We start from the raw sequence: 25,432 nt of genomic DNA on the forward strand, positions 1-25,432 counted from the left end.
TCCAGACAGGAACTGTGGCATCTCAATCTCCTTTGTCATCATAGGACTTGACCGTCTCCACTTGTGTCCTGTATATTGTAGGAAACACTTTCCCCCTCATCTTTTCATCTTCCCTAACTCTATAAAATCCTTCTTTGGTTTTCCTTGGGGGTTATAGAATAGCAGTGCCCCTTTCCTTTTGCTTAAGCAATTTTAACTTCTTCAAATAACCAAATCAACTTGAAATACTAGCCTTGTCCCTCTGGGGCTTTGCCTCTATCTCCATGAATGCTACATTTGATTGCAATGGCGCTAGTGATGTCTAGGGAAAGGGTAACCATGTTCCATATGTACCATAATCTTTCTAAAGGATGGAATGAGAGGTGAGACTGACCTGTGCAGAGTTTTTTATATGTTTCACAGATAATGCGTGTGCATCTTTGTATACACACATACACACACAACCTAGGTAAATTTCACCTTAATAATTACTTATTGTATGCCCACAAAGTTTAAATCTACCCCTCCCCGTTAGATATGAAAGGAGAGTGGGAAACCACGGAGATAAATTCAATATAGCATCTGTCTCTAAGGACTTTATAATCTATTAGGGGAAAATGAACTGTGCTCACAATTAATTAGCATGAGCAGAACTGGAGAACTGTGGGGAAGGCACATAAATTAAACAGCAATGAGAGCACAAAGGAGACAATGCATAGAGAATCAGGATAGTTTGTGGGGGCATTAGCCATGAGCTGGGGGTTTAAGACTGAGTAAAATTTAGGAAATCAGAAGGGTGTGGGGTGTCTCCAGTTAGCCTGGGGGAGTACTGGCAAGCAGTTAGTTCTGGCAAGCCAGCGGACAAGTGGTAGAGATGTGTTAAAGAGGCAAAAAGGAGAAGGCATCACATGAGAAACTTCATAGTCAGCCCTAGTTGATCAGGAAACAGCCTTCCCTAGTGCTGACTGTGCCTGGGTAAGTCTGTTATTACCTTCCAAGGGATGGGAACGCTCCCCATGGGGTGGGAACACTGCCCTCCCAGAGTGGAGGATCCCAGGCCTGGACCTTCACTCAGAAACCTGGTTACCAAGTAAACATGTCAACCGGGGATCTTTGCATCACCTCTACAGATCACCTAAGACATTTGCTGCCTTTCTTCTGAGAGGTGATGCAGTGTGATCTCTGCTAGAAGCTAGGGCTTTGGGACGGTCCGTTCTGCTGGATGGACAGAGGAGAGAGAGGAGCGTGGCAGATTTCTTCAGTTTTTACTTCTTGAAATTTTCATCTTCAGTGTTCTTTGAAGCCATCTTAGCAGGACAGGCAGGGGTCACCTTTTCTAGTGGGGTCTCAGGAAGTGGAAGCTATGATTGATGCCGTCATATCACATGGACATCACCATATCACATGCCATCATATCACATGGACATCACTGGACACCACCTGTTAGAATGCTAAGGCCAGAAGGCTTGGGCCCCGTGCTTCTTCATGCTGGCGACAGGCACACATGTGGGGTTTTAAATATACTGGGTTGCCATTTTCTTTATGCTGTTAAAGGCCTGGAGTACAGGAAATGTCACAAGATTCAGACTGGAATCCCTATTCTCCCTCTGTTGATATGCCATGGGAGAGCGCTAGCCCTTCATCCCAGTCTCCAAAGTGGTGGCGGTACTTTCCCAGGGTTGTGAAGATCAAATAGGATAAAGTTTATGAAAAATCAATAATAAAAACGTGAGTGAACGGTAGATTTTATTGGTCTCAAGAAAGCTCTCTATAAATACTTTCTGTCCTTTCTCAGCCTCCAGTGCCCACGATCATCTCTCAGGACCCATTCCTTCCTCCTTGATTACCCCTCCCCTACACACACACACACACACACACACACACACACACACACACACACTCTACCTGGGGAAGCTGAAGTTGGAAGAAAAAACTGACAGGCTCCTAGGATCTCCTAGAAACACCCTCACTGTCTCTCAGAATCTCGTGCCCTCTCCCACTTTCCAGGTAGCCCAGGATCGCAGAAATTAGCCTCAAGCTTGGGTGTGGAGGCTGCCTCTCCCCATGAGGTCATCTAGTTCAAGACTTTTGCTTTTCTTCCAGCCCTTGGGGGCCCACGATCAGACTGTAATAGGCTTGGTCAGGTCCCTCCCCAGCATGGCAGACCCTCTTGGTCCTCCTCCACCTAGTGACCCTCAGGTTAACAGACTCATCATGGTTCTGTCTCTTAAGTGCACTGCCTGTCAGGGTTAGAGAACACGTTCCCTCTTCTATTTTTTGTATCATTGTTGGCTCTTCCACCAGGCTTAGCTTGAAACAAGCTATCTGGTTGATTGTCTTGCCCTTATGTATAAAGCCATCTGGTTGGTTATCTTGCCCTTAGGTATAAAATCCTGAGCTCGCTCTAGACTAAGTGATTTTTGATTTGAAATATTTGATTAAAGTGAAGGGAGAGATGGGGAGAAAACTTGCAGAGGTGATGCATTTGACCTTGGTGAGGGTGGGGGCGGGGAGTGGGAGGTGGGCATGTAGTGCTGGGGTCCAGAAGGAATATTTCCCTTAGGTCTGTAAGTATACTTTGACTTCTTAGCTTCAGTCTCTGGCTGGCCGCATTTGCCAGGCTAAGTGGTGGGTAGCCGGGAGGCTTCCTTCTGACCCATCTTTGACAGCTGTCTCTGGTGTAGCTGTATTTCTCTCTCTGGGGTCTGCTTTAAGGGTTAGAAGAAGGGAACAGATGAAAAAGCCAAAATCCCTATCCTTTCCAAGACTCCAGCCTTCATGTTTCAGACGGCAGACTCCCGGGGTCTCCTAGAGCCAAACCTCACAGTCATCCGGATGTTCTCCCACTGTTTGGGTTAGAAACCACACGTGTGGTCGTCTGAACGAGAGGCAAAGTGCTGAGGATGGCAGAGAATTCCAACAGCTAGGATGCTGACCCCTGTACTCTCTCCTCACCACCTCTGCCTGCCCACACACCCTTCCCTGCACTTGGCTGTGCACCCCCAGGGAGAATGCCTGGTGACAGATGTGGCCCAGGTGGAAGAGGAGGGCCAGAAAGAAAACAACACAAAGATGTCCCCAGAAGATAACCCAGTATAGTGCCTCCGTCCCCTCCCTGCTCCGTCTTCCCACACCCTTCCTCCTTCCCACTCCCCCTGTCTTACAGGCACACAGCTTGGCGTCCCGCACCCCATATGCCGCTCGCTGCCTGATTTATGTGATGTACGGTTGGTCCTTCCATGCACACAGATGCAGCTCGAAGGTTGCAGCACAGAGAACAGTCCAGTCCCCTGAGGGACCTGTGAGGAAGAGAGGCTGACATGTTCTGTCTCCATCTTCCTATGTGTTGCCCAGTGAAACAGTTCCTCAAGGAGAAACTAGACAGAGCCCCTCCTTTCAAACAAGGGCTTGACATTATGCAGCTGGCTTTGCTTTGCCTTTGAGGCGGACCTCCAGGATGCTTCAGAAGGGAGGCAGGCTTCCTTTTGGGCTCCCTTTGTAGTCTTCTTCCTGACAGCGGGATGAAGCCGAGCAGTGAGAGTGAATGAGGACAATTTAGAGACTAGAACGGGGACCATGACGAAGGCAGGGGCAGTGCTGGCCCTGAGGTTAAACTCTGTAACTAGCTGGTATTCCCTCCTAATCTCATGTGGCAGCCCTCAGGGTCCAGTGCTCCTGGCTCCTCCGTGGATGTCTCAGGACTCCCCCAAAGAGGGCAGGCAGCATGGCTTTGTTCTGACCTTGGTAGCCAATGGCCTTCAAAGTCTCCTTAAGAGATGCCTGAAGATCTTTCCCTCCGGCTGCTTTCCCTACTGGTGCCAGGATCCTGTTGTCCCTACTGACCCAGAAAGGGTTTCGTGTCTAGAGGGTGTTTGATCTCCCCCAGGGAGCAGGATTTTACCTAAGTGGGTGGGCAACCACTACTTCACCACGACAGTTTGTTGATGGATTCGGAAGAAGCAACTGCCGCCACCAAGACATCAACTCTTTGTGGTCACAGCATCTCTCCAGCTCCTTGTGAGCACAGAGGCTGGGACACTAATGGCAGGTTTTGATGTTTGGAGTTTTGTTTTGTTTTTGTTGTCTCAGATTTCAAAACATCTAGAAAATATATATTAGGAAAACATTGTTCAGAGAAGTGTCTATTCCTTGGCAGTCATTTTAATGTACTGTCAGTGGCAGAAAAATAATTGAATCAACGGCTTCTTCTTGGAGGTGGGCAGTTGTGAAACTGAACCCGACCCCAGGCCTCTGCAGACATGAAGTTGCTGTTCCTGTGCAGGAAGCCCAGAAGAGAGAGCAACATGTTGCCTGAACTGTGTGGTCCCAGGAAGAATCCCCTGCCCAGGATAGGATGATACTTCCTCCCATTGTCTCCTCTTCGTGTGTGTGTGTGTGTGTGTGTGTGTGTGTGTGTGTGTACAGTTGCTTGTGTGTGTGCAGGGATGTGTAAAGGTCATAAGTCTGCGTTGAGTGGTTTTAATTATTTTATTTGCATTAATGTTTTGCCTGCATGTATGATTGTGTGAGGGTGTCAGCTCTTGGAGTTATAGTTGTGAGCTGCCATGTGGGTGCTGGGAATTGAACTCTAGCCCTCTGCAAGAGCAGTCAGTGCTCTTAATCACTGAGCTATCTCTCCAGTCCATGTGACATTTTTAAAATGCTGTCCACCTGGTTTTTTGAGTCAGGGTCTCTCACCTGGCCTGGGACTCACCATTTAAACTAGACTGACTAGCCACTGCATGCCACCATGCCTTACTTCTTTACACAGGCTCCAGAGATCCGACTCAGGACTTCATATTAATACAGCAAGCCCTTCTCTGACTGAGCTGTCTCCCAGAACCCTCTCTTCTCTTGATGAAAGCTGTTCATCCTTTCTGAGCCTCTTACAGACGCAGGCTGTTTCTCTCATGTGGGTAACTACTATCTATCATTGTGAAGAAGCTTTATCAAATATTAATGCACTGAGGTTAATAATAAAATTCTGCTCCCTCCCTGTGCCGTGCAGTCTCCGTGAGCCACATTAATAGCCTCCTCCATCTTTGGGACATTCCTGTGGGTTGTCAGCCTCATTCCCAAGGGCAGGCTCCTGCGCCAGGCCTCCTAGGAGCAGCCGTATCCCCACCCCTGGTTCCCCCAGGGCTCCCTCATATGCTGCCTGGCTGAAGAGGTGCCAAGAGTGTTGTTTTCAGAGCATCTGTTCATTTTGTTCATTTTTCTCTTTTTATCATGTCAGTAAGAGAGAGTGCTAGGGAGGCTTCTGGCAGAAGTCTGGGAGTTCTTCTCATCCCAGCACTGGCTTTCAGATACTGGAAACTGGGTCTGCCAGGATATCTCACCTTACAGTCAAGTGAGAGAGGATCAAATAAGCATACACACTCCCGACACACACACAACACACACCATACTGGGAAGGTTTCCTGTAAGCATCCCCCATAGCTTTTAACTCACCCATTAAGCTTGCTTCAGTTCAAGTATGATTTAATAGTAGAGGAAGGAGGAGGGCATGTAGCAATCAGCTCCTAGAGGACCTTAGAGGCCATAGAAAAATCCTGGAAGGAAACAAAACCTCAAAAAAGGTGGTGAAGGAGACTGTTTGCAACAAGAATGGCAGTTGAGCGGTCAAAGGGAGAGCCTGTTAGCCGAGAGAGCTCCGTGGTCTCAGGACAGGAGGTGGTTGTTTTGACTTCATGGGGACAGCAGGTATGGGGAAGCCATGCAGAAGTCTCGGAAGAGCAGATAGCTGCTTGAGCTAGGGGACCACCGTATGCGGGGAGAAAGTAATGCATGCTGGCCGGAGTGTTCTGTCCTGATGTTGTAGTCGAGGGACCTTCGTCTGCCGCTTTTCCGCTCCTCCGACCTCTGGTTCCTCACCTGAATACTAGGAGCTTGAATCAGATGATGATCCAGGCTCTTCCAGTTCCACCCACATGATAAGTCACTTACGGGGCATCATCAACAAAGGTCAGAGTGCCGCTTTATCCTGATTGATGGAGCTTTGGGTCCTGGTTTGGAGAAAGGGAATTTAACCTTTTTAACAAATCATGAGGTCCTCAGAAATTCTTGCCTAGACCACCTTGACTTCTGTAGTCTTGCATCCCAGTGAGTGTATGCTACATGCTAATAGCACATGGCACCTGTGAGTCTGTGTCCACATGCTTTATCTAGGTTGACTCCACAACCCCGCAAGTACCCCGTGAAGTAGGCAAACAGAGCTGTTCTACCCACCCTTTGCAGAAAGCTCCCGAGTAGTGTTGTTCATCACTGTGCTAAGTCCTCCGGCCGCCTTGCATACTCCTGAGTCATGATCTGTCTCTGCCCTCCATGATCTTAGCTTTACACCCCACTCCAGATGCCTATTCTTGTTTTTCCTATCACCCGCAGCCTCTTGAGACTCTCTGATCAAAACCTTGAGCTCACCACTGTCCTTCAGCCTCAGAATACTCTCACCTGCCAGGAACAACGAACCTCTGATCCATAGAATTTCCCAGAGGAACACATGTTGTTTTACATCCAGACCTTTCATGTCACCCCATGTAGAGGCGTCTGTCACCGACTCTGAATCGATTTCCCTACTCAAGTCACTCTGGGTCCACTTAGAATCATTGTCCTCCAACACATTTGTAGGGCTGCCCTTCTTTACCTTGGAACCACCAAGCTCTTCATCCAGAGTACCAAATTCAAATTCTTCTTTAGCTTTTGCTCTGGATCAGTTCCCTGCTTTACATCCCAACCCCCAAACATGCACACACTTGGACACACTTGCTGCTTGTGAATGAACTGAGGACATGGCTGCTCTAAGGCATGGTTGAGGAGAAGGTTTTTATTGTAGACATGAGGGAGCAAACAGACAGAGGCATCTGGAAGAGTCTAGAGCAAGGAGAGAAAATAGTAGACTGAACATGACCAGCAGACTAAACCAGGCCATGAGTAGAAGGGGAGGCGCAAAGAAGATCAAGAAAGATGACCAACACTTGGAAAGCAGAGGTAGACGGATCTCAGTGGATTGGAGGTTAGCTGGTCTTCAAAGTGAGTTCCAGGACAGCCAGGGCTGTTACATAGAGAAGCCCTGTCTCAAAAGAGAGAGGGAGGGAGGGAGGGAGGGAGGGAGGGAGGGAGAGAGAGAGAGAGAGAGAGAGAGAGAGAGAGAGAGAGAGAGAACAAGAGGATCATGACCCAAGAGCGGAGGGTTAAGAGAGAGCCAAAAGAGCAAAGAGGACTCATGCCCAAAATGACAGGGTTATATAGAAATGAGATGCTGGGGGAAGGGGCCCATGGGTTGGAGAAGTTCAGTATAGGGGCGTGCTGAGAGGATTCCTCCTAGGGACTCTGTAACTGGTACTTGGAATGCTAAGCAAACCTGGAGGTCAGCAGGCACTTGACAGTTGCCCCCTGGATTAGTCAGGGTTCTTTAGAGGACCAGAACTTACTGAACGAATCTCTGTACATAAAGGAAATTTATTAGAATGACTTATAGGCTGTAAGTAGGACTAGTACTAGCCGTCTACCAACAGAAAGTTCAAGAATCCAGTACTTGTTCAGCCTGTGAGGCTCCACACCTTGACTGATCTTCAGTATACAACACAATCCCAAAGAAGTAGGCTATAATACCAGCAAAGGTATGGACTTGCCAGTGAGGGTGAGAGACAGCAGGCAGAGATCAAGCTTCCTTCTTCCATGTCTTTATATGTTCTGCCAGCAGGAGTGGCCCAGATTAAAGATGGATCTTCTACCTCAAAGAACTGGTTCTTTGATTAGAAGTGGTTCTTTGAGAATCTTCCCACTTCAAATGATTTAATTAAGGAAAAAATCTCTCACAAGTGGGCCCATCCATTGGGGTTTTAGTTAACTGCAGTTGTAGTCAAGTTGCAACCAAGTATAGCTATCATATGCATGTGCATGCGCACATGTACATACACAATCACACATACATGCACACACGCACACACACACATGCATACATGCACACCCTTCCCACTCAAGGAACTTTAGAGCAGAATCTCCTTTTCTTCCCAGCATCCTAAAGGCGACATCATCTTCAGCCCTCAGATCAAAGCTAGCCTTCAAAAACAAAAACGTTTTGATGTAAGCTGATTTATAATAAACTGGTTTCTTTTACAGTGGCAGAGAACTCCAGGACAATTACTTTTGTATATTTTGAGCACTTTATTAACCAGAATATATTTTAGCATATAATAGATAAAAAATAAAAAAAACTAAAGACATTGTTAATGTCTCGTAAGCGATTTCCATGCCTATAGATCTGGCCCAGGTGCATGCTCAACGAGCCAATCACGGGCCTCGCTTGTCTCTCACAGGCCAATCACAGGCCTCCTCTCACTGTCTCTTATCCGCTTGTCTTCCTCGCTAATTTTGGCTAGTGCATTAGGCTGTCACCTGTTAAAATGCAGATTCCTTCAGAAAGGCTGCCCTTTTCTGACTTTTATTGTTTATCCCTTGGGATTTATGAACTTTTACTCTATTCCCTGTGACATCTGTTGTTTCTTATTATTAAAAGTAATATATACTGGGAGCTGGAGACATGACTCAGCGGTTCAGAGCTGTGGGTGCGCTTTCACAGGACCTGGATTTGATTTCCCAGAACCCCCATGGCAGCTCACGACCATCTGTGACCTCTGTTCCAGGGGATCCAACACCTTCACATGGGGATACATGTAGGCAAAACACCAATGTACATAATTTAAAAAGTAATATATATGCTCTTATCAGAAATTTTCTTTTTTACATTTTTTGTCACTGTAGAAACTATGTGACCAATTAAGAAGAAAACAAATACCACCCATAGTCTTACCACCCAGCTTTATTTTTTTATTTATAAAATCGTATTTTGCACATGGCTTGACAGCCTGAATTTTCCCTTAAAATACATCTTACCCTTTCTTATCGTTAAAACGTCTTATGTAACACTCTCGATATTCTCATTAATGTAACCAAAATAACAGATTATCCCGTTGTTGATTTTGTGAGCTGTCATTCCCTACTTTTTCTCGTTTCTTTTGGAACTAGAGATGAACCCTCAGGCCTCCTGCAAGATAGGCAGCTCCCTACTACTGGGCTCTACCCCAGCCCACCATTCTTTGTTCTAAGATGTTTCAAACAGAGAAAATGGAGAAAGTCATCAAGCACTCGTGGAATTTTGTGGGCATAGGAGGAATAAATAGGTGGCCCACAGAGTTAACTACATCTTCTGTATCTTTCCCAGAATATTTTATGCATATTTAAACACACAGTCTATATTGGTTTTTCATAAAATTTTTTTTTAATTTTTGCACAGCTCTACACACTTGCACCCAGTGTTTCTTGAAATAAACACACAAAAGTCTCTACATTCTGTTTGCAGTTAAATAATTTTCCATTGTAAGAACATGTAATCTTAATGTAACAAGTCCCCCAATTGCATATATTTAGGTTATTTCCAATCTTTAACTGTTTGTAAAACTACAGTGACTAACCCTGAACCCGCTTGATGGTGTAGATGTCTGAGGGTGCCTTGTGCCTGAGGGGTAAGTTCCTAGTAATGGAGTCACTAGGAGAAGTATGTGTGCATTTGAGATCATCCTTACCAAATTGCCTTTCCCAGAGGCCGGCCTCGTTAGCTTTTCCCAGCAGCGTGTGAATGCTGCGTCCTCCGCATTCCTGAAAGAACTCGTATTTTGTCACACTTGCAATCTTTTTTCATCTGACGAGTAAAACATTCATGTCTTCACATGGCTTCCTTTGGCTTTCTTACTTTTAGCATGAGAAATTCCAAACATGAAAATATCAGAGGTGAAGAGAAAATAAACCATCGTCCAAACTTAGTGTTATCGATATGTCTGTGTGTTGGGGACTGAACTGTTTTGAAGTAAAGTAAAGACCATCGTGAGAGTTTCCCCTAATCCCTGTTGTCTGTGTCTTTGATAAACAAGAGCATTTCCCACTTAAACTTTTTACCACTCTTGCCGGGTGGCGGTGGCCCACGGCTTTCATCCCAGCACTCGGGAGGCAGAGGCAGGCAGATCTCTGTGAGTTCAAGGCCAGCTTGGTCTACAGAGTGAGTTCCAGGACAGTCAGAGTTGTTACACAAAGAAACCTTGTCTCAGAAACAAACAAACAAACAAACAAACAACCATTGTACCACTCTTATACCTGACACAATTAGTAACAATTCCCTGATAATCAAAATCTGAGAGAACCATTTTCCCAGTTGTCTCACAGTTGCCTTTTCCAATAAGAACAGTTCGTTTTTATATTTGTGTGTGCTTGTGTGTGTGTTTTAATTTAGTTCTAGATTTATTTTATATTTATAAATGTTTTCCCTGCCTGTGCATTTGTGCACCATATGTGTGCCTGGTACCCATGGAGGTCTGAAGAGAACACTGGATTCTTTGGAACCAGAGTTAAAGAGGGTTGTGGGCCACCATGGAAGTGCTGGGAATCAATTCAGGTCTTCTGCAAGAGCAGCAGTGCTGCTAACTGCTGAGCCAACCCTTCGGCATCATGCATGTGCTTTTGATGTGTGCTTCCACGAGCATCATGGAGAGCTTTTTATATATTTGAAGGACGTGTGTGTGTGTGTGTGTGTGTGTGTGTGTGTGTGTGTGTGTAACAATTTGGCGAGGTGATGTGTCACAGTGAAAACAAAGAGAAGGTCAGAGCTACTGAGTTCACAGCCGAGATACAGGCATGCGTGCAAGGAGGTAGGAAGACAGGATGCAGACTAACCCCCATTTCGAGATTGTTGTGTTTCTACTGCTGTGATAAGACACTGAACCAAGGCAACTTATAGAAGAAAGGGTCTATTGGGAAGGCCTAGAGTCCTTGACCATCATGGTGGGGAGCATGGTGGCAGGGAGGCAGGGAGGCGTGGTGCTGGGCAGTAGCTGAGTGTTTGCATCCTCATCCTCAGGTAGGAGGCAGAGAGAGCTAACGGGGAATGCTGTGGGCTTTTGAAACTTCAAAGCCTAGTCCATGTGACACACCTCCTTCAACAAGGCCACCTCCCCTTAATATTTCCAAATAGTCACCAACGAGGGACCAAGAATTCAAATATGGCAGCCATCCTCATTTAATCCACTGAATGTCCTACTCCCTTGAAGACCTCCTGCTGGGCCCCACATCTTAAAGTTTCCACTGCCTTCAGGAGCAGCAAGTTTTAGACCATATAGAGCCTCTATTACACGGACATTTGGGGACCATTCCTGGTCCAAACTCTAGCAGTAGTTTTTTACATATTAACAAATTAATCATCTCTATTAGACACTCGATGGCATTTCTCCTCATTAGTTTCCCCTTGCTCATAATGTTCTACACACACACACACACACACCCCTTTTTTAATGCATTTGAGCTTTCAATCTTTCATTTTCTGGCTTTTGGATTTGGTGTCATACTGCCCCTCCATAGTCACCTGGCTTCTCTGTGTCCCTGGCTAGTTCCTGGAACTAGCTCTTGTAGACCAGGCTGGCCTCGAACTCACTGAGCTCCACCTGCCTCTGCCTCCCGAGTGCTGGGGTTAAAGGAGTGCGCCTCCACTGCCCAGCTTCCATTAGTCTTATTTTAAACAGCTATCCTACCATCACTGATGATTGTATTTTCATTGTTTCATTTTGTGCATTTCAATTTTTTCTTCAACTAAATTTGGGTCAAAAATTGAATAAAAAAAATTCAAGTAAATTTGATTCCAAACATCTTGCTGAAATATGAAGTACAGACTTATTTTTTTTCTGAGTGGCTATCTACTTTTGCAAAAACTTTTACTGAAAAGTTCTCTCTTTTTCTTACGTATTTGAAACGTGCTTTTATGAGCTGTCTGTATGTCGGAGGACTGTTTCCTCTTCATTGCTGTGTCCGCCTTTCATATGATAATATGGTCCAGTTTAATCGTAAGGTTGTACTTGAAGACCGTGTGATCCATTTGCTCAAAATTTCTTTTGTAGGCCTCGGAGATCTTTTTAGATTGTCTCTAGGTAGATTTTTAAATACTTATTTTAAGATGTAGCATGAATCATTTTGTCTCTTTGTTATCACTAGGGGCCTTGAAAATTAGTATTTTGGGATGACCCTGTCACACCCTTCCTGGTTCCTTTGTCTCTAGAATTAAATGTAAGTGTTAAAATATATCCCTTCCCATTCGTGCTCCAGCCCCTTCCCTGCCTTCTCGGTAGCTGGGAACTGAACCCAGGACCTTTTAGTCTGTCTGTGTGTCTGTCTTTCTTTTTAGAGATTTTTGTTTATTTTTATGTGTGTTGCTGTTCTGCCTGCATGCATGTCAGTGTGAAAATGCCGTATTCACTAGAATTGAAGGTATAGACAGTTGTGAGTTGTCTTGCAGGTGCTGGGAATTGAACCCAGATCCTCTGGAAGAGCAGCCAGTGCTCTTAACTGTTGAGCCATCTCTCCAGCCCTTAGTCTGTATTTCTAAGCCTCTCATTCCAGAGATTTCCATGTCCATCTTAAAGCCTGTTTTCTACACATGTTCTGCTAACCGTAGCTAGCGCGTGGCCTGTGGACAACCCCCACACCTGTCTGCTTGGGCTCAGTCCATCTCCCCCCTGCCCTTCCAAAGTGCTTTCCTTCATGGAGATCTTCTTGACAACTCCAGTTGTCAACATGGCCTCCTTCCACATTGGCTACATGAACACCTATTATAGGTTTTACTCATCTGGTAGCTAATTCAGTACTACTTTGTGCAGCATGCATGTTTGTATTTGTCAGCGTTATTTAATTCTCTGATGCTGTGGTTCTCAACCTTCCTGATGCTGCAACCCCTTAATACAGTTCCTCATGTGGTGGTGACCCCCAACTGCACAATTATCTTTGTTGCTGCTTCATAATGGTAATTTTGCTACTGTTATGAATCATAATATAAATATCTGCTATGCAGACGGTTTTGGGTGACCCCTGTGAAAGAGCTGTTTGACCCCCTGGGGGTCACAACCCACAGGTTGAGAATCACTGCTCTAAAGGAACAGACCTAATAGAATTGTGTGTGTGTGTGTGTGTGTGTGTGTGTGTATGCGCATGCTTGTGGGCATGCTTGCAAGCCATTTGTTAGAGTGACTCATAGACTGTAGTCTGTTTGGGTAGTCCAACAATGACTGTCTCCTGACAGAAGGCCAATAGCTCAATAGTTGTTCAGCCCATGGCCTGAAGGTCAGCAGTCCCAATCTGGTGCTGGAGTCTTGGAGGATTCCTCGAGAGTGTCTGTCTGCATTGAAATCCTGAAGTAGTTCTTAAGACCAACACAGTAAAGCCTCACAACAGAATAGATTACCTGGCTAGGGAGAGTGAGAGTAAGCAGGAGAAAGGCAAAGGCTCCCTTCTTCCATGTCCTTTCATGTGGGCTGCCACCAGTAGGTGTGGCCCAGATTTAGAGTAGCTCACCTAACCTCAAATGAGCCCATCGAGAAAGTCCCTCACAGCTGGGCAGTGCACACCTTAATCCCAGCACTCGGGAGGCAGAGGCAGGTGGATCTCTGAGTTCTAGGCCAGCTTGATCTACAGAGAGCTGTTACACAGAGAAACTGGCTTGTAATACACCCCCCCAAAAAAAAAGTCCTTCCCAGACATGCCCAGCTGCATGGGCTCCAGCTGATTGCAGGTGTGCTCAGGTTGGTCACCACGATCAGCCATCGCAGAAAATGAACTTTATTTTAAGCCTCTCATCCCAGACATCTTGGCCACAAAATGAACTGTTAGTGAGTTTGTGTATTTTCTTGAACCAGATCCTTACTGAGGGAGTGTGAGCCATTTGTCTGTGTCCCAACAGCCTCTGGGACAGGTCCGGGGATATAGTGCCGGTGGCGGAAGGACGGCACCTTCTGTGTGCCGGCTCTTCTCATACACAGCCATGCTCGTCAGTGGGTGGCTCTTTGAGGGTTTCAGTATCGTGGGTATATTTGACTTTTGCAGGAAGCAGGGAGTGGGTATGGCCCCGGCTTGAGAAGGAGTGAGAAAGGAGGAGGAACGGAGGAGCATGGAGAGGCCGTGCTTTATGCTACAGAGACACATAGTTAGAGTTTCTATTCTTCTATTGCTGTGAAGGGACACTGTGACCATGGCAACTCTTTTGGTTTTTCGAGATAGGGTTTCTCTGTAGCTCTGACTGTCCTGGAATTCACTCTGTAGACCAGGCTGACATTGAGCTCAGGAGTTCCGCCTGCCTCTGCCTCCCTGAGTGCTGGGATTAAAGGCAAAGGCGTGTGCCACCACTGCCTGGTGGCAACCATGGCAACTCTTATAAAGGAAAGCATTTAGTTGGGCAGTCTACAGTTCAAAGATTTAGTCCGTTATCATCATAGTGAGACATGGTGCTGGAGAGGTAGCTGAGAGTTCTGTATCTTGCCAGACAACAGGAACTGAACTGAGACACTGGGCATGGCTTCAGCATATATGAGACCTCAAAGCCCACCCCTGCAGTGACACACTTCCTCCAACAAGTCCATGTCTACTCCAACAAAGCCACACCTCCTAATAGTACCACTCCCTCCGAGCTTATAGGGGCCAATTACATCCAAACTACAACAATATCCACGTCCCTCCCCGCATTGCCGTGTGGGCAAGGCCGGGGCTCTATAAACAAGCACTGGCTTCTGCAGGGGCTTACTGAAGCTTTCTTCTTCTTCAGGCTCGATGTTAAGATTGCTGGGTCTCTTGTGAGCAGCAGGCCTCATGCACAGTCCCCTCTTCCTGCTCATATGACCGTGGTCCAACCAGCAGCTGGCTCAAGCCCACTGGCCTCCCCTGCACTCAGACGACTCCCGAGGAGCGTCTAGGTCTTAAGGGAGGAATGTGCTGAGCATGCCAGTGTGTTGCAGCTGAGTGAGCAGCTAATGGAAACTACCCCCACCCCTGGGCCCTTCCTCTGCTTGTGATCATTGTTAGCCTCTCAGAATCTTTCCCAGGCAACATGGGAAAGTGTTTCACAGTGCTAGGGATTCTGGGTAATCTCCCTCCTCAAATGAAGGCAGCCGAGAGGCCATCTGCTGTGATCCAAGCCTGCAACTCCAGCATCATCGTGTATTGAAAACTGAGGAGGGCCCAGGGTGCTTTATGAGATTTCTGTACCAGTGTTTACGCCAGCCCAGCAGCCTGGAGTTAGATTCTGTGGCCCCGGCTAGAAGCAGGTCCTTATTCTTGGTCAGGCACAAATAAATAGGGGTGAGCACCATGTAGTGAACTCACAGAGATCCACCTGCCTCTGCCTCCCGAGTACTAAGATTAAAGACCACCTTGCAAAACCTTTGGATTTTTAAGCAGGAAACTTAGGAAACAAAAAGAAGGTGTTAGTTTCTGAGGACACTCACCTCTAGAGTGGCCAAACTCTAGTCCTTGGTCAAAGTTTTCACCTCTGATTTAAGGAACAAGTCTAGGGAAGGCCTTGGGGTGGGGGGTGGGGGCTCCAGCTGGCTCTGCTCAAGCCCAGTATACGCGGAGTAAATACCATTGCATTCCATCCTGCATGTCATCTAAACTTCACTTACATTTTTGCTAAAGCAGCCCGTAAAACCAAGAAAACATTTTAATTTGCTGTTGACGGAAGGGTACGCTGGGGATTTTCTTGGCCCAGAGGCCCAGAATGAGTGAATGCCGCTTAAGTTTTCCACTTATTTAAGATCAGCACAGTTCCCCTCCTCTTTGTGGAGATCTTCTGTAAGTGGCTGCCTTAGAAGTGTTTAGATGTGGCTCGCACACCCATCGCCTTGCTCACAGAGTCTGTCTGCTCAGGGTAGGAACCTTCCGGCTCGCCCTTGTGTTCCCTGCAACCTCCACTCAGTGCTGAACACCTTACGGTGGTACAGTAAGCATTTGCTGAATGGGTGAACAGACGAATAAAGAGGCTGAGTTCTTACCACTGAAATAGCCATGAAGTAGGAAGGAGTCTGATGGCGTGAGCCTCGGGAGCGGCCAGCATCGTACCCTGGGGGCAGCACCAGCTCAGTTCCTCTTGTGTTATGTCAAGCCTGACATTTAATCATCTAAAAAGCCCACCCTTCCTCTGTTTGGACTCAGCTGAGCGCACATCCAGCCCTCCTCTCCCAGTGTTGGCATTCCCTCCTGGATGGGATACCCGTGTGTGCCCCGGCTGTGACCCACACTCACACGCACTCTGCCCGGGCATCCTGCAGGCACCCAGACCCAGACATGCTCCCAGGTCAGCTCCACAGGTGCTGTTCACAAACCACACTGTCTTCTCTCCTGCTGTTTCTGTCGTATTTTTCCCTCCCTTGCTGCTCCTCTCTGCCATTCTCTCCCTTTTGTTTGTGCTGTCCAGTGTCTCTTCTCTCAGGCCCTAGCCTGGATGCCTCAGCAGTATTTATTTGCACAAAGTTGCCTATTGGTGCCCATCTGAACTAGTTTAACACCGGCTAGGGGCTTGGTTTGCTCATTCATTGTGGAGGTGCCTTGTCACCATCCCAGGGCTGAAAGTCAGCATCCCTTGCCTGCCATTCAGGGGTGAGATGGCATCATATGCACCGACGGCTTCCAGCCCAAGCCTTTGTTCCCTTTGATCTCCTGTGGATCAGCGGTCTGCACATCTCGACTCTTCTTGTCATTTTATGCCTAGCAGGAGCTGACTGCTTGAGAGCACACAGGGTGCCATTAGACCCGGCACAGGCCTGCCACATAACGGAACCGAATGAACGCTTCGCGAGTCCCCCGCGATACAGCTATGGAGTGCCTACTGGGTAGCAAGCTTCAGGGCCCGAGACTGGAGAGGCAAATGAGACAGACTACTATGGGCCCCATGAGCCACAGTCCTGTAGGAAAGACATATATTTAACTAATCCTTCACAACAAGAATTCAGGAATCATAGGCGCCCACAGAGGGAGTCAAGAAAAGCCCTCCTGAGAAGTCCGTTTGCCCTGACTTTCAAGGACAAGTAGGAATTAAGTGCAGGGCATGTGGGAAAATGCTAAGAGCATTCTAGGGCAGAAGGAATGGATGGGTGGAGGTTGTTGGAGAGGAGGCCGCTTGTTTGTTCCCGGCTGCTCAGCCCTAAAATAATCACACAGAAACTGTATTAATTAAATCACTGCTTAGCCCATTAACTCTAGCTTCTTATTGGCTAACTCTTACATATTAATTTAACCCATTTCTATTAATCTGTGTATCGCCATGTGACTGTGGCTTACCGGCAAAGATTCCAACCTGCGTCTCTCTCAGGCGGCTCCATGGCTTCTCTCTGATTCTGCCCTTCTTCCTCCCAGCATTCAGCTTAGTTTTCCCCGCCTAGCTAAGTTCTGCCCTGCTATAGGTCCAAAGCAGTTTCTTTATTCATTAATGGTAATCACAGCACACAGGGGGAAATCCCACATCAGGAGGTAGGGAAAGTGAGATGATGGATGGATTGAGAGATGGATCGAGCTGGTATTAAAATCTAAATTCAATGGTAGAGTAGTGCGGAATATTCTGCCTGACATCAGGAAACAGGAGGCTGAATCAGGTGTCTTGTTACAGTGCGTAGGTGGTGGAGGTGGAGGTGGTGGTGATTGCTCCACTGCCTTGGTTCCGAAGGTTCCAAGCTGCCAAGGTTGGCATATACTCCCAGAAATGAGGTGGAATGAATGCAGCAGCCTCCTCTGCCAGGCAAGGATGACCCTAGAATTACGGTAAAACTCTTCAGCTCCGTGGTACACCAGCCCTCCCGACCCCGGGCAGCTCACCCAAGGCTCTTCTCCTCACCAGATGAGCGGGAAGTTGTTCAGAAGAAGACCTTTACAAAATGGGTCAACTCCCACCTGGCTCGAGTGTCCTGCCGCATCAGTGATCTCTACAAGGACCTGCGGGATGGGCGCATGCTCATCAAGCTGCTGGAGGTGCTCTCCGGAGAGATGCTGGTAAGGCCCCTCCCAGCCTGTGGCTGATGCTGTCAACCCTTCTTCAGGAAAGGCATTTGCTGGAGCGCAGAGGGTGCCCTCGGCCTGCCAGGGTTTCTCCCTGTTCCTCTCCCAGGCTCCAGACTTACAATGTCAAGGGTCTAGGGTTGTCTGGGTTCTCTGACTCCTTCCCAGATTGTCCTGCCCCCTTCTGACCACTCCCACCCCTTCGGGCTCATTTCCAGAAGCTGTGCAGAGCTTTGCCGTTCTCACTGGGGTCTCTGGGCAATCTGGAGCTGGGATGCTGCTGGAGAGATTTGCGTTCCTCTTGGAACCAAGGGGAAAGGATGGGAGAAAGTTTGCTGTGTACTTTGCCACAGGTCAAAGTGGAGCCTGTTAGGGGGCCTCTTGGTGGTCCCTGCCCAGCACTGTGGTGGTGAGGGTGTTTACTTTGCTCCGTCACTTCCTTTGTGACCTTGGGCAATCCGGTAGGATCTTCCTTGCCTCCACCTCCTCCAGGTATAGAATGAGGTATTGTGAGATCCTCGGGGTCTGAGTGAAAAGCTGCCGTGTTCTACCTTTTCCATTCCAGGCTGCAGTTCTTGCCTCTTTAGCCCACACTGAAATTCCATGGGAAAGAGTTGCCCCAGGACCCCTTCAAAAGACAGTTAGGAGCGGTAGGCCAAGAGTGCTCGAGGACCTGAGTCTGACCCCAGGATGCACATAGGAAAGCTGGGCATGGTGGTATGTTGGGCTTTTATAATCCCAGCACCAGGAAGATAGAGATAGGGCAATTCCTGGGACTCCCCTGTGCAGCCGATCCAGCCTCCTTGGCAAGTTCCAGATCAGTAAGAGACTGTCTCAAAGAATCAAAACAAAAATGGTGAGCAGTGATGGAAGAATGTCACCCAGCGCTGTCCTCTGACCTCCACACACACCTACATATCTGTACACACATGCACCGATACCCACACACTAGCGTTAATAATAATCTCCTTGGGTTTCCACTGAGGTATTCAGGGGAGGAAGATTTGGTGGGGATGTGGACATTGTCAGTCACCAATCTGAAAAAACATTCTTACTACTGACTAGCAGAGAGTGGTTCTTAGAACTGTGCCTGGTACGTGGCAAGTATTCAGTACACTGCTGTGTTCCGGAGTTTGATTGTCATTTAGCGCCCAGTCAGAAGGCTGGGTCAGCCCCAGAAGGGCTCTTAGGAAGCCTGGTTGAGTGCTTGAGACAGGAACCTTCTGAATTTTGATAAAGGAAGGAGGTGCTGGAGAGATTGCCCATTCAGTTAAGCCCTGGCTACTCTTTCAGAGGACCTAGTTTCAATTCCCAGTACTCGGATGGCATCCTATAACTCCAGTTCCAGGGTATCTAATGCCCTCTTCTGGACTCTGTGGATGCTGCATGCATATGGTGCGCTGACATATATACAGGCAAAACACCCATAAACATAAAAGTGAAAATAAATGAATAAATGTAAAAAACTGTAAGGTGTCAGGAGCGACGGTAGAACCTGGAATTTGCAGGAAGATGAAGGGTAGAGCTGGTGGCATCAGCTGATACAGGTCACGGCCACCTCTGGTGTGACCGTGACGTCCCTTCATGCCCACGAGGCCACTGTTGTTCCTTAGCCAAGGCCCACCAAGGGCAAGATGCGCATCCACTGCCTGGAGAATGTGGACAAAGCCTTGCAGTTCCTCAAGGAGCAGCGTGTGCACCTGGAGAATATGGGCTCCCATGATATCGTGGATGGCAACCACCGCCTGGTCCTAGGCCTCATCTGGACCATCATCCTCCGATTCCAGGTAGGTTCCGCTCCGGCACCGAGAACCTTGCAAAATGCTGACTAGAGCATGTTTATGAATCTCTAGGGAGACTAAAAGTGATCATGGGATGGAGGAGCTACCTTCCAAAGTGCTACAGCTCAGGACAGCTGCCCGGCTGCAGTCTTTCGAGGGGCTGGAAATAGAAGTTGACTCGTATCTAAGTTGCAATGTTGTCCCCTCACCCTTTGTGTGTAACTTCTTCGTGTTTGAAATAATATGACTCAGAAATTGCAAAAATAGTACAGAAAAAAAAACACCATCCTTTTATACTTTTAAAACTACACACGTTTTCCCATCTAAAACTCAAGGCTCTCTCCTTGGTCCTTGGCCTCCACCTTAGGAGGGTGATGCTGTCCACATTCAAGGTGTGTCTTCTTCCCACAGCTAACCACAGACACACCCAGAAGTGTGCTTCACTGATCTGCTAGCCAGAGCTCAGTACTCCCGTGTTAGCAATCCACCCAACATCCGTGTTGTTGTGCCACCCTGTGAGGCATTGTACCTCCGGGGAAGGTGTCAGGGCATCTTGTTGTTCTCAAACTCCTGCTCTAGAGGTATCTGTGTTGCCTCTGACTGAGGCAAACAAGTCAGCAACTAGGACCCAAGACCTTAGGGGGCTGTAGGAATGAGTGCTACAGAGACTTGGAGGGGCAAAGGGAAAGAGGCTCCCCGGGAAAGCGGGAAGGCATAGAGCCAGACACACAGTCTTCTCTTTCTTATTCTGCCCCTCCCAGATTCAGGACATCGTTGTCCAAACTCAGGAAGGTCGTGAGACGCGCTCAGCTAAGGACGCGCTGCTCCTCTGGTGCCAGATGAAGACGGCGGGGTGTGTATGCCCTGCCGACCTGCCATTGCTGTGTCCCCTACTAGCCCCTTGCTTCCACTAGGGCAGTGGTTCTCAACCTTCCTAACGCTGCGACCCTTTAATACAGTTCCTCATGTTGTGGGGACCCCAACCATAAAGCTATTTTTGTTGTCACTTCATAACTATAATTTTGCTACTGTTATGAATTGTAATGTAAATATCTGATATGCAGGATATCTGATATGTGAAAGGGTTGTTTGACCCTCCCCACAAACTTCTGCCCTCAGGGCTGCCATTCCCCAAGAGGCACTGGTTCCTCAGAACTATAGCAGCTTTGGTACAATTGATTCAAATCTGCCCTGACCTGATTCTTCTGAAACTCAAGATTCCTTTCCAGAGTCACCACGGTCAAACTGTGGAACCTGTTGAGTTATGAGCCACAGTTCATGGTGGGGGAGGTGTCTTTGTGTGGCTTAGCTGTATGAAGCATGATTAATAAAAACTCAGAGAAATTGGGGTTCAACCTGAAGGTCAGAAAAGCAAAACAACCAGCTACTGACTCTTACCTCTACCTCAGTCCAAAATGGCGACCCTGTCTCCAGGAATCTCAGAATGAGACTGTGTCTGTGAGCTGTCTCTCCAGTCTTATGTTCCTCAATCGTTCTGGGAGTAAAGACATGCACCCCTGGGATTAAAGGCATGCACCACCGCCCAGTTTCTGTGGCAAACTAGTGTGGCTGCTGGGATTAAAAGTGTGTGCTAGCACTGCCTGGTCGGTAAAACAGCCTGACCAGTAGAGCTATTTTGCTCTCTGATCTTCAGGCAAGCTTTATTTATTAAAATACAAATGAAATGTCACTACAGCTGTGTGTTCTTATGTTGAAGCAGTTCAAGGTGGGGCAGCTCTCCTGGCATATGGACTCTTGGGTCAGATGCTTGTCTGGGACCTCAGAAGGATGTGTTTCTTAGTTTTAATGTCTCTCTTGACTACAGCTACCCTCATGTCAACGTTACCAACTTCACCTCCAGCTGGAAAGACGGCCTGGCCTTCAATGCCCTAATACATAAACACCGGTAAGGGGAGCCCTGGTACTGAGGGAGGATTTGACACCCTGCACTTAACCAGAGGTCGGGGGTAGGGGTTGCCTCTGCGGCTGCTCCTTTCATCCTTGGCCTTCCTTAGTGCTCCTGCTTCCCTCAACTTCCGGTCCTGCTGCTGCCTGTTTCCTTCCAAACTGGTGTTCACGGTTCCCCTGTCTCTTGGTCTTGTGTCTCATTTCTCCCGCCTGCCTTCCCAACTCCCTACGTTTGTCTAGCGTCCTTACTTCATGCTGCAACTGTCCTGTGTGTGGGACCACCATGGCCACGCCATCTTAACAGTTCAGCCCTTGTCCCCAGGCCTGACCTCATCGACTTTGACAAGCTAAAAGATTCCAATGCCCGGCATAACTTGGAGCACGCATTTGATGTGGCCGAGCGCCAGCTGGGCATCATCCCACTCCTTGACCCCGAAGGTGAGTTCCCCCCCCATTTCACTCCCTCCCAGGGCTGGTCCAGGTGCCTAGGAAGCTACAGGCATGGGGATATTGAGACCAAGTCAGGGCCCTGCTCTGCTCCTCAGTGACAAGTAGGTTTTCAGCAGACACCTGGCTTATGGGAAGGGTCTTCAAGGCCTTAGATCCTCCTTCATTCTCTTTTGTAGCTCATGGTTCTAATGTGGGTCTCATCATTGTCTGAGATAAAAGGCCCCTACTCAGTTTTTTGCTTCTTCTGGAACTCACTGTGTATCTGAAGCTGTCCTTGAACTGATGCTCGTACCTCTGACTCTGTATCTAGTTACTCCTCCATTTCGTGCCCTGTTGACTGTCATTTGATGCCTATGATTGAACTTCATGATGGAGAAAGTGAGGCTAAATGCCAGAAACATGGCCTTCCTGGGCTCTAGTTTTGGGACTCAAGAATGTACCGTCTCCCTCTTACAGATGTCTTCACGGAAAACCCAGACGAGAAATCCATCATCACCTATGTGGTGGCCTTTTATCACTACTTCTCCAAGATGAAGGTGTTGGCGGTGGAGGGCAAGCGAGTCGGCAAGGTATCAGACTGTTAGTTTGCTGTCCCCAGTCTTGAGTGTGAGTTCCCTGTCCATCCTAAAAGCTTCGTGTTTGGGCCCCTAGCTGTAGTTTGGTGTGTAGAACACCTGCTCTCCAGTTCCTCTAAAGTCCCCTTGGAAACCCTCAACCTTGACTCCAAAGAATGCTGTGTCTGTCCTGCTGGGCGACAGCCCCAGGTCTGAATCTGTATTTTACCCGGAGGCCCGTGTTTCCCAGATGTCCCTAGGAAGCAACACAGGCTCTTAATCTCTTCTGCTGATTGTAGCGTCAGACCTTGCAGGCTCCCACAGTGTACCAGGAGCACAGCCCTTGGTTCCTTTCACTGCTGGTTCTTCAGCTCCTCAAGATAGACTGGTCCCTATCCTTCTCCATGTGCCTCGTGTGTCACAAAGGCTGCCTGGATGATTTTGATTCCTAATAAACAGTTAGAAATAAACAAGCGCTCAGGGGCTCCTGCCCAGACAGTTGTAGCCGAAACAGCAGGCTTCAGGTTCAGTGAAGAGATTCTATCTTAAAACCTAGGCTGGAAAGTGCTTGAGGAAGATACTAACCTCGAGAGGCTGGTATCCTGACTCAACAAGCTTATTGATTTTCTATAGCAGTGGTTCTCAACCTTTCTAATGCTGTGACCCGTTAATACAGTTCCTCATGTTGTGCTGACCCCCAACCATAAAATTATTTTCGTTGCTGCTTCATAACTGTAATTTAGCTGCTGATAGGAGTCATAATGTAAATATCTGATATGTGATTCCAAGGGGTCACAACCCACAGGTTGAGAACCACCATTCTGTAGGATTAAAGGAGGGGGATGCGACCACTGAATTTCAACACAGTCAGTGCAGGAGAGGAGATCTTGGGGGAACAAACCAACCTAGAATACTAACAGAGCTTGAGAGACGCAGGAGCCCCAGTGTAGTTCACACCAATGGTAGGTCTCATTGCATCATTGATGGCATTTCCCTTCTGATGAGAGTGAGTAAGTAACAAGGCGAACTCCCTAGGTCATTGACCATGCCATTGAGACCGAGAAGATGATCGAAAAGTACAGCGGGCTAGCCTCAGACCTGCTCACCTGGATTGAGCAAACCATTAATGTCCTGAACAGCCGCAAGTTTGCCAACTCGTTGAGTGGTGTCCAACAGCAGCTACAGGCCTTCAGCACCTACCGTACTGTGGAGAAGCCACCCAAGTAAGGCCCTGACACATAGGAGGGTGGTCGGTCCTCGGGAGCTGAAAAAGTCGAGAGCTGGGGGTTGGGCCCTAAGAAGAATATCTACAAGACCCGTCCTTAAGTTCCATAGCTGGACATCTATCTACGTGGCCACCCCCTTCCATGCCACCCAGCTTCACTGACACTGATGAGTGACTCTTGCTTATAGACAAAGGAAGTGCTTTTCTAGACTCTCAGGGCCAGCAGAGGGGCCCTTTCAGGCTTCTCTGGCGAGCCAGTGCCGGATAGCTCCTTGTAGTGCGTCTGTTCCCTGAGCTGTGAGTTTCTTTTCAGGTAACGGCCATTGTGTCATCCGTCCCCCAGCACCCTGTGCTGGTCCTTGTGATCATCGCGTCTATCCATCCTTCTCCATCCCACCTCTTATTGTTCATCAGCAAAGCGCTAAGCCAGCTTCCTGGGAGCTCTGCCCCACCCTACCACATGCGTGCACACACAGCCACACATGCGCATGTATAACCATGCACACAATTGTGCGTGCATGTATAATGAACATAAGCATGCACATACACAACCACACACACAGCTATGCAGACGCATACAGATGCAGCTATGTACATATGTATATACGCACTCACAACCACACAATGCATGTACGTGAACACATGCCCACACATGTGGGTACTCAGAGGTATGCAGGTGCGTCACACATGTCCACACATGTGGGTACTCAGAGGTATGCAGGTGCGCACACACGTCAATGTGCATTTCAAATATGCACATATGTAAACATGCGCACACACCTATACACATCAGGAATTGCAGGCTCTCTGCTGGTAACTTGTCTAGCTCTGAAGAGACGCTTCTAGTTCGTCAGTGATGCCCTCTGTTTCTTCCTCCCGTCTCATCTCACACTCACCATTCAAGTCTCTCAGAGAGGGGGAAAGGAGACACTAAGCCCAGGATGTTCTGTAACTCTGGATCTGATTTCTGGTCTGACACTAACCCACTTTTAAAGCCCTAAATTCAATCCTGATACCATGAGGCCCAGTATACAAAGGTGATGCCTCTCACCTGTGCCCACAGGGCTCCAGGGTCTCAGGCTTCCTGAGTCCTCAATGCTGTGTTCAGAGGGGAGAAGTGGTGAACTCAGTAGTTCAGGGTAGACTCTTGATGCATGAGGAAGAGTGAAAGCGAACCATTATTACCTGGACCTTGTCCTCTACACCCACAAAACCAAGCTCTTCCTGGCCCCTTGAACATATCTGGCCTATTGGATTTGGGAGATCCGGCTAACAGACTGGGGTAAAAGTTACCAGTACTGTGTTCTTGAGGGATAATGGTGCTTCTGAGGTTTTATTGACTGAAAAATATTTGTCTGAAAAGCCTTCATCTGTGAGACAGAAAAGGGTTCCTTTGTGTGGGTTGGTAAAACTTGGTATTGATTGGACTTACCAGAATATTCCAGTTAGTTAGTCCCTACGGAGGCAAATGAATACTCTGATAGTCATTGCATTTTCTCTGAATTGAGCTGTAAAGACGCACATTCTTATCTGATCTCTGCCAGTGAGGGTGACGGAGGTCTTAGCAGGTAAGCAGACCTATCTTGTGCCTTTCCTTCTTTGTTGCTAAAGCAAATAGGCTTTGCCTTCCAAGATCCAGGCGGTCAGGGTTCCCATACCGACAGCAGCAAACAACTGTAGGGACT

General features: G+C 47.8%; 1 protein-coding gene across 1 annotated transcript in view; it reads left to right on the top strand.

Moving 5' to 3' along the window:
• The window catches only part of Sptb (spectrin beta, erythrocytic), a 127,949-nt gene that overhangs the window by 57,424 nt on the left and 45,093 nt on the right, over positions 1 to 25,432 (top strand). The window contains exons 3-9 of the mRNA XM_087911741.1: positions 17,672 to 17,823; positions 19,443 to 19,616; positions 20,372 to 20,463; positions 21,436 to 21,516; positions 21,841 to 21,956; positions 22,425 to 22,537; positions 23,558 to 23,745. Coding sequence (XP_087767867.1) covers positions 17,672 to 17,823; positions 19,443 to 19,616; positions 20,372 to 20,463; positions 21,436 to 21,516; positions 21,841 to 21,956; positions 22,425 to 22,537; positions 23,558 to 23,745 — 916 coding nt within the window. The remainder of the gene's footprint in view (positions 1 to 17,671; positions 17,824 to 19,442; positions 19,617 to 20,371; positions 20,464 to 21,435; positions 21,517 to 21,840; positions 21,957 to 22,424; positions 22,538 to 23,557; positions 23,746 to 25,432) is intronic.

The sequence above is a fragment of the Myodes glareolus genome, chromosome 11 (assembly GCF_982192425.1).
Source record: "Myodes glareolus chromosome 11, mMyoGla1.1, whole genome shotgun sequence".
In the NCBI taxonomy this organism is placed as follows: domain Eukaryota; kingdom Metazoa; phylum Chordata; class Mammalia; order Rodentia; family Cricetidae; genus Myodes; species Myodes glareolus.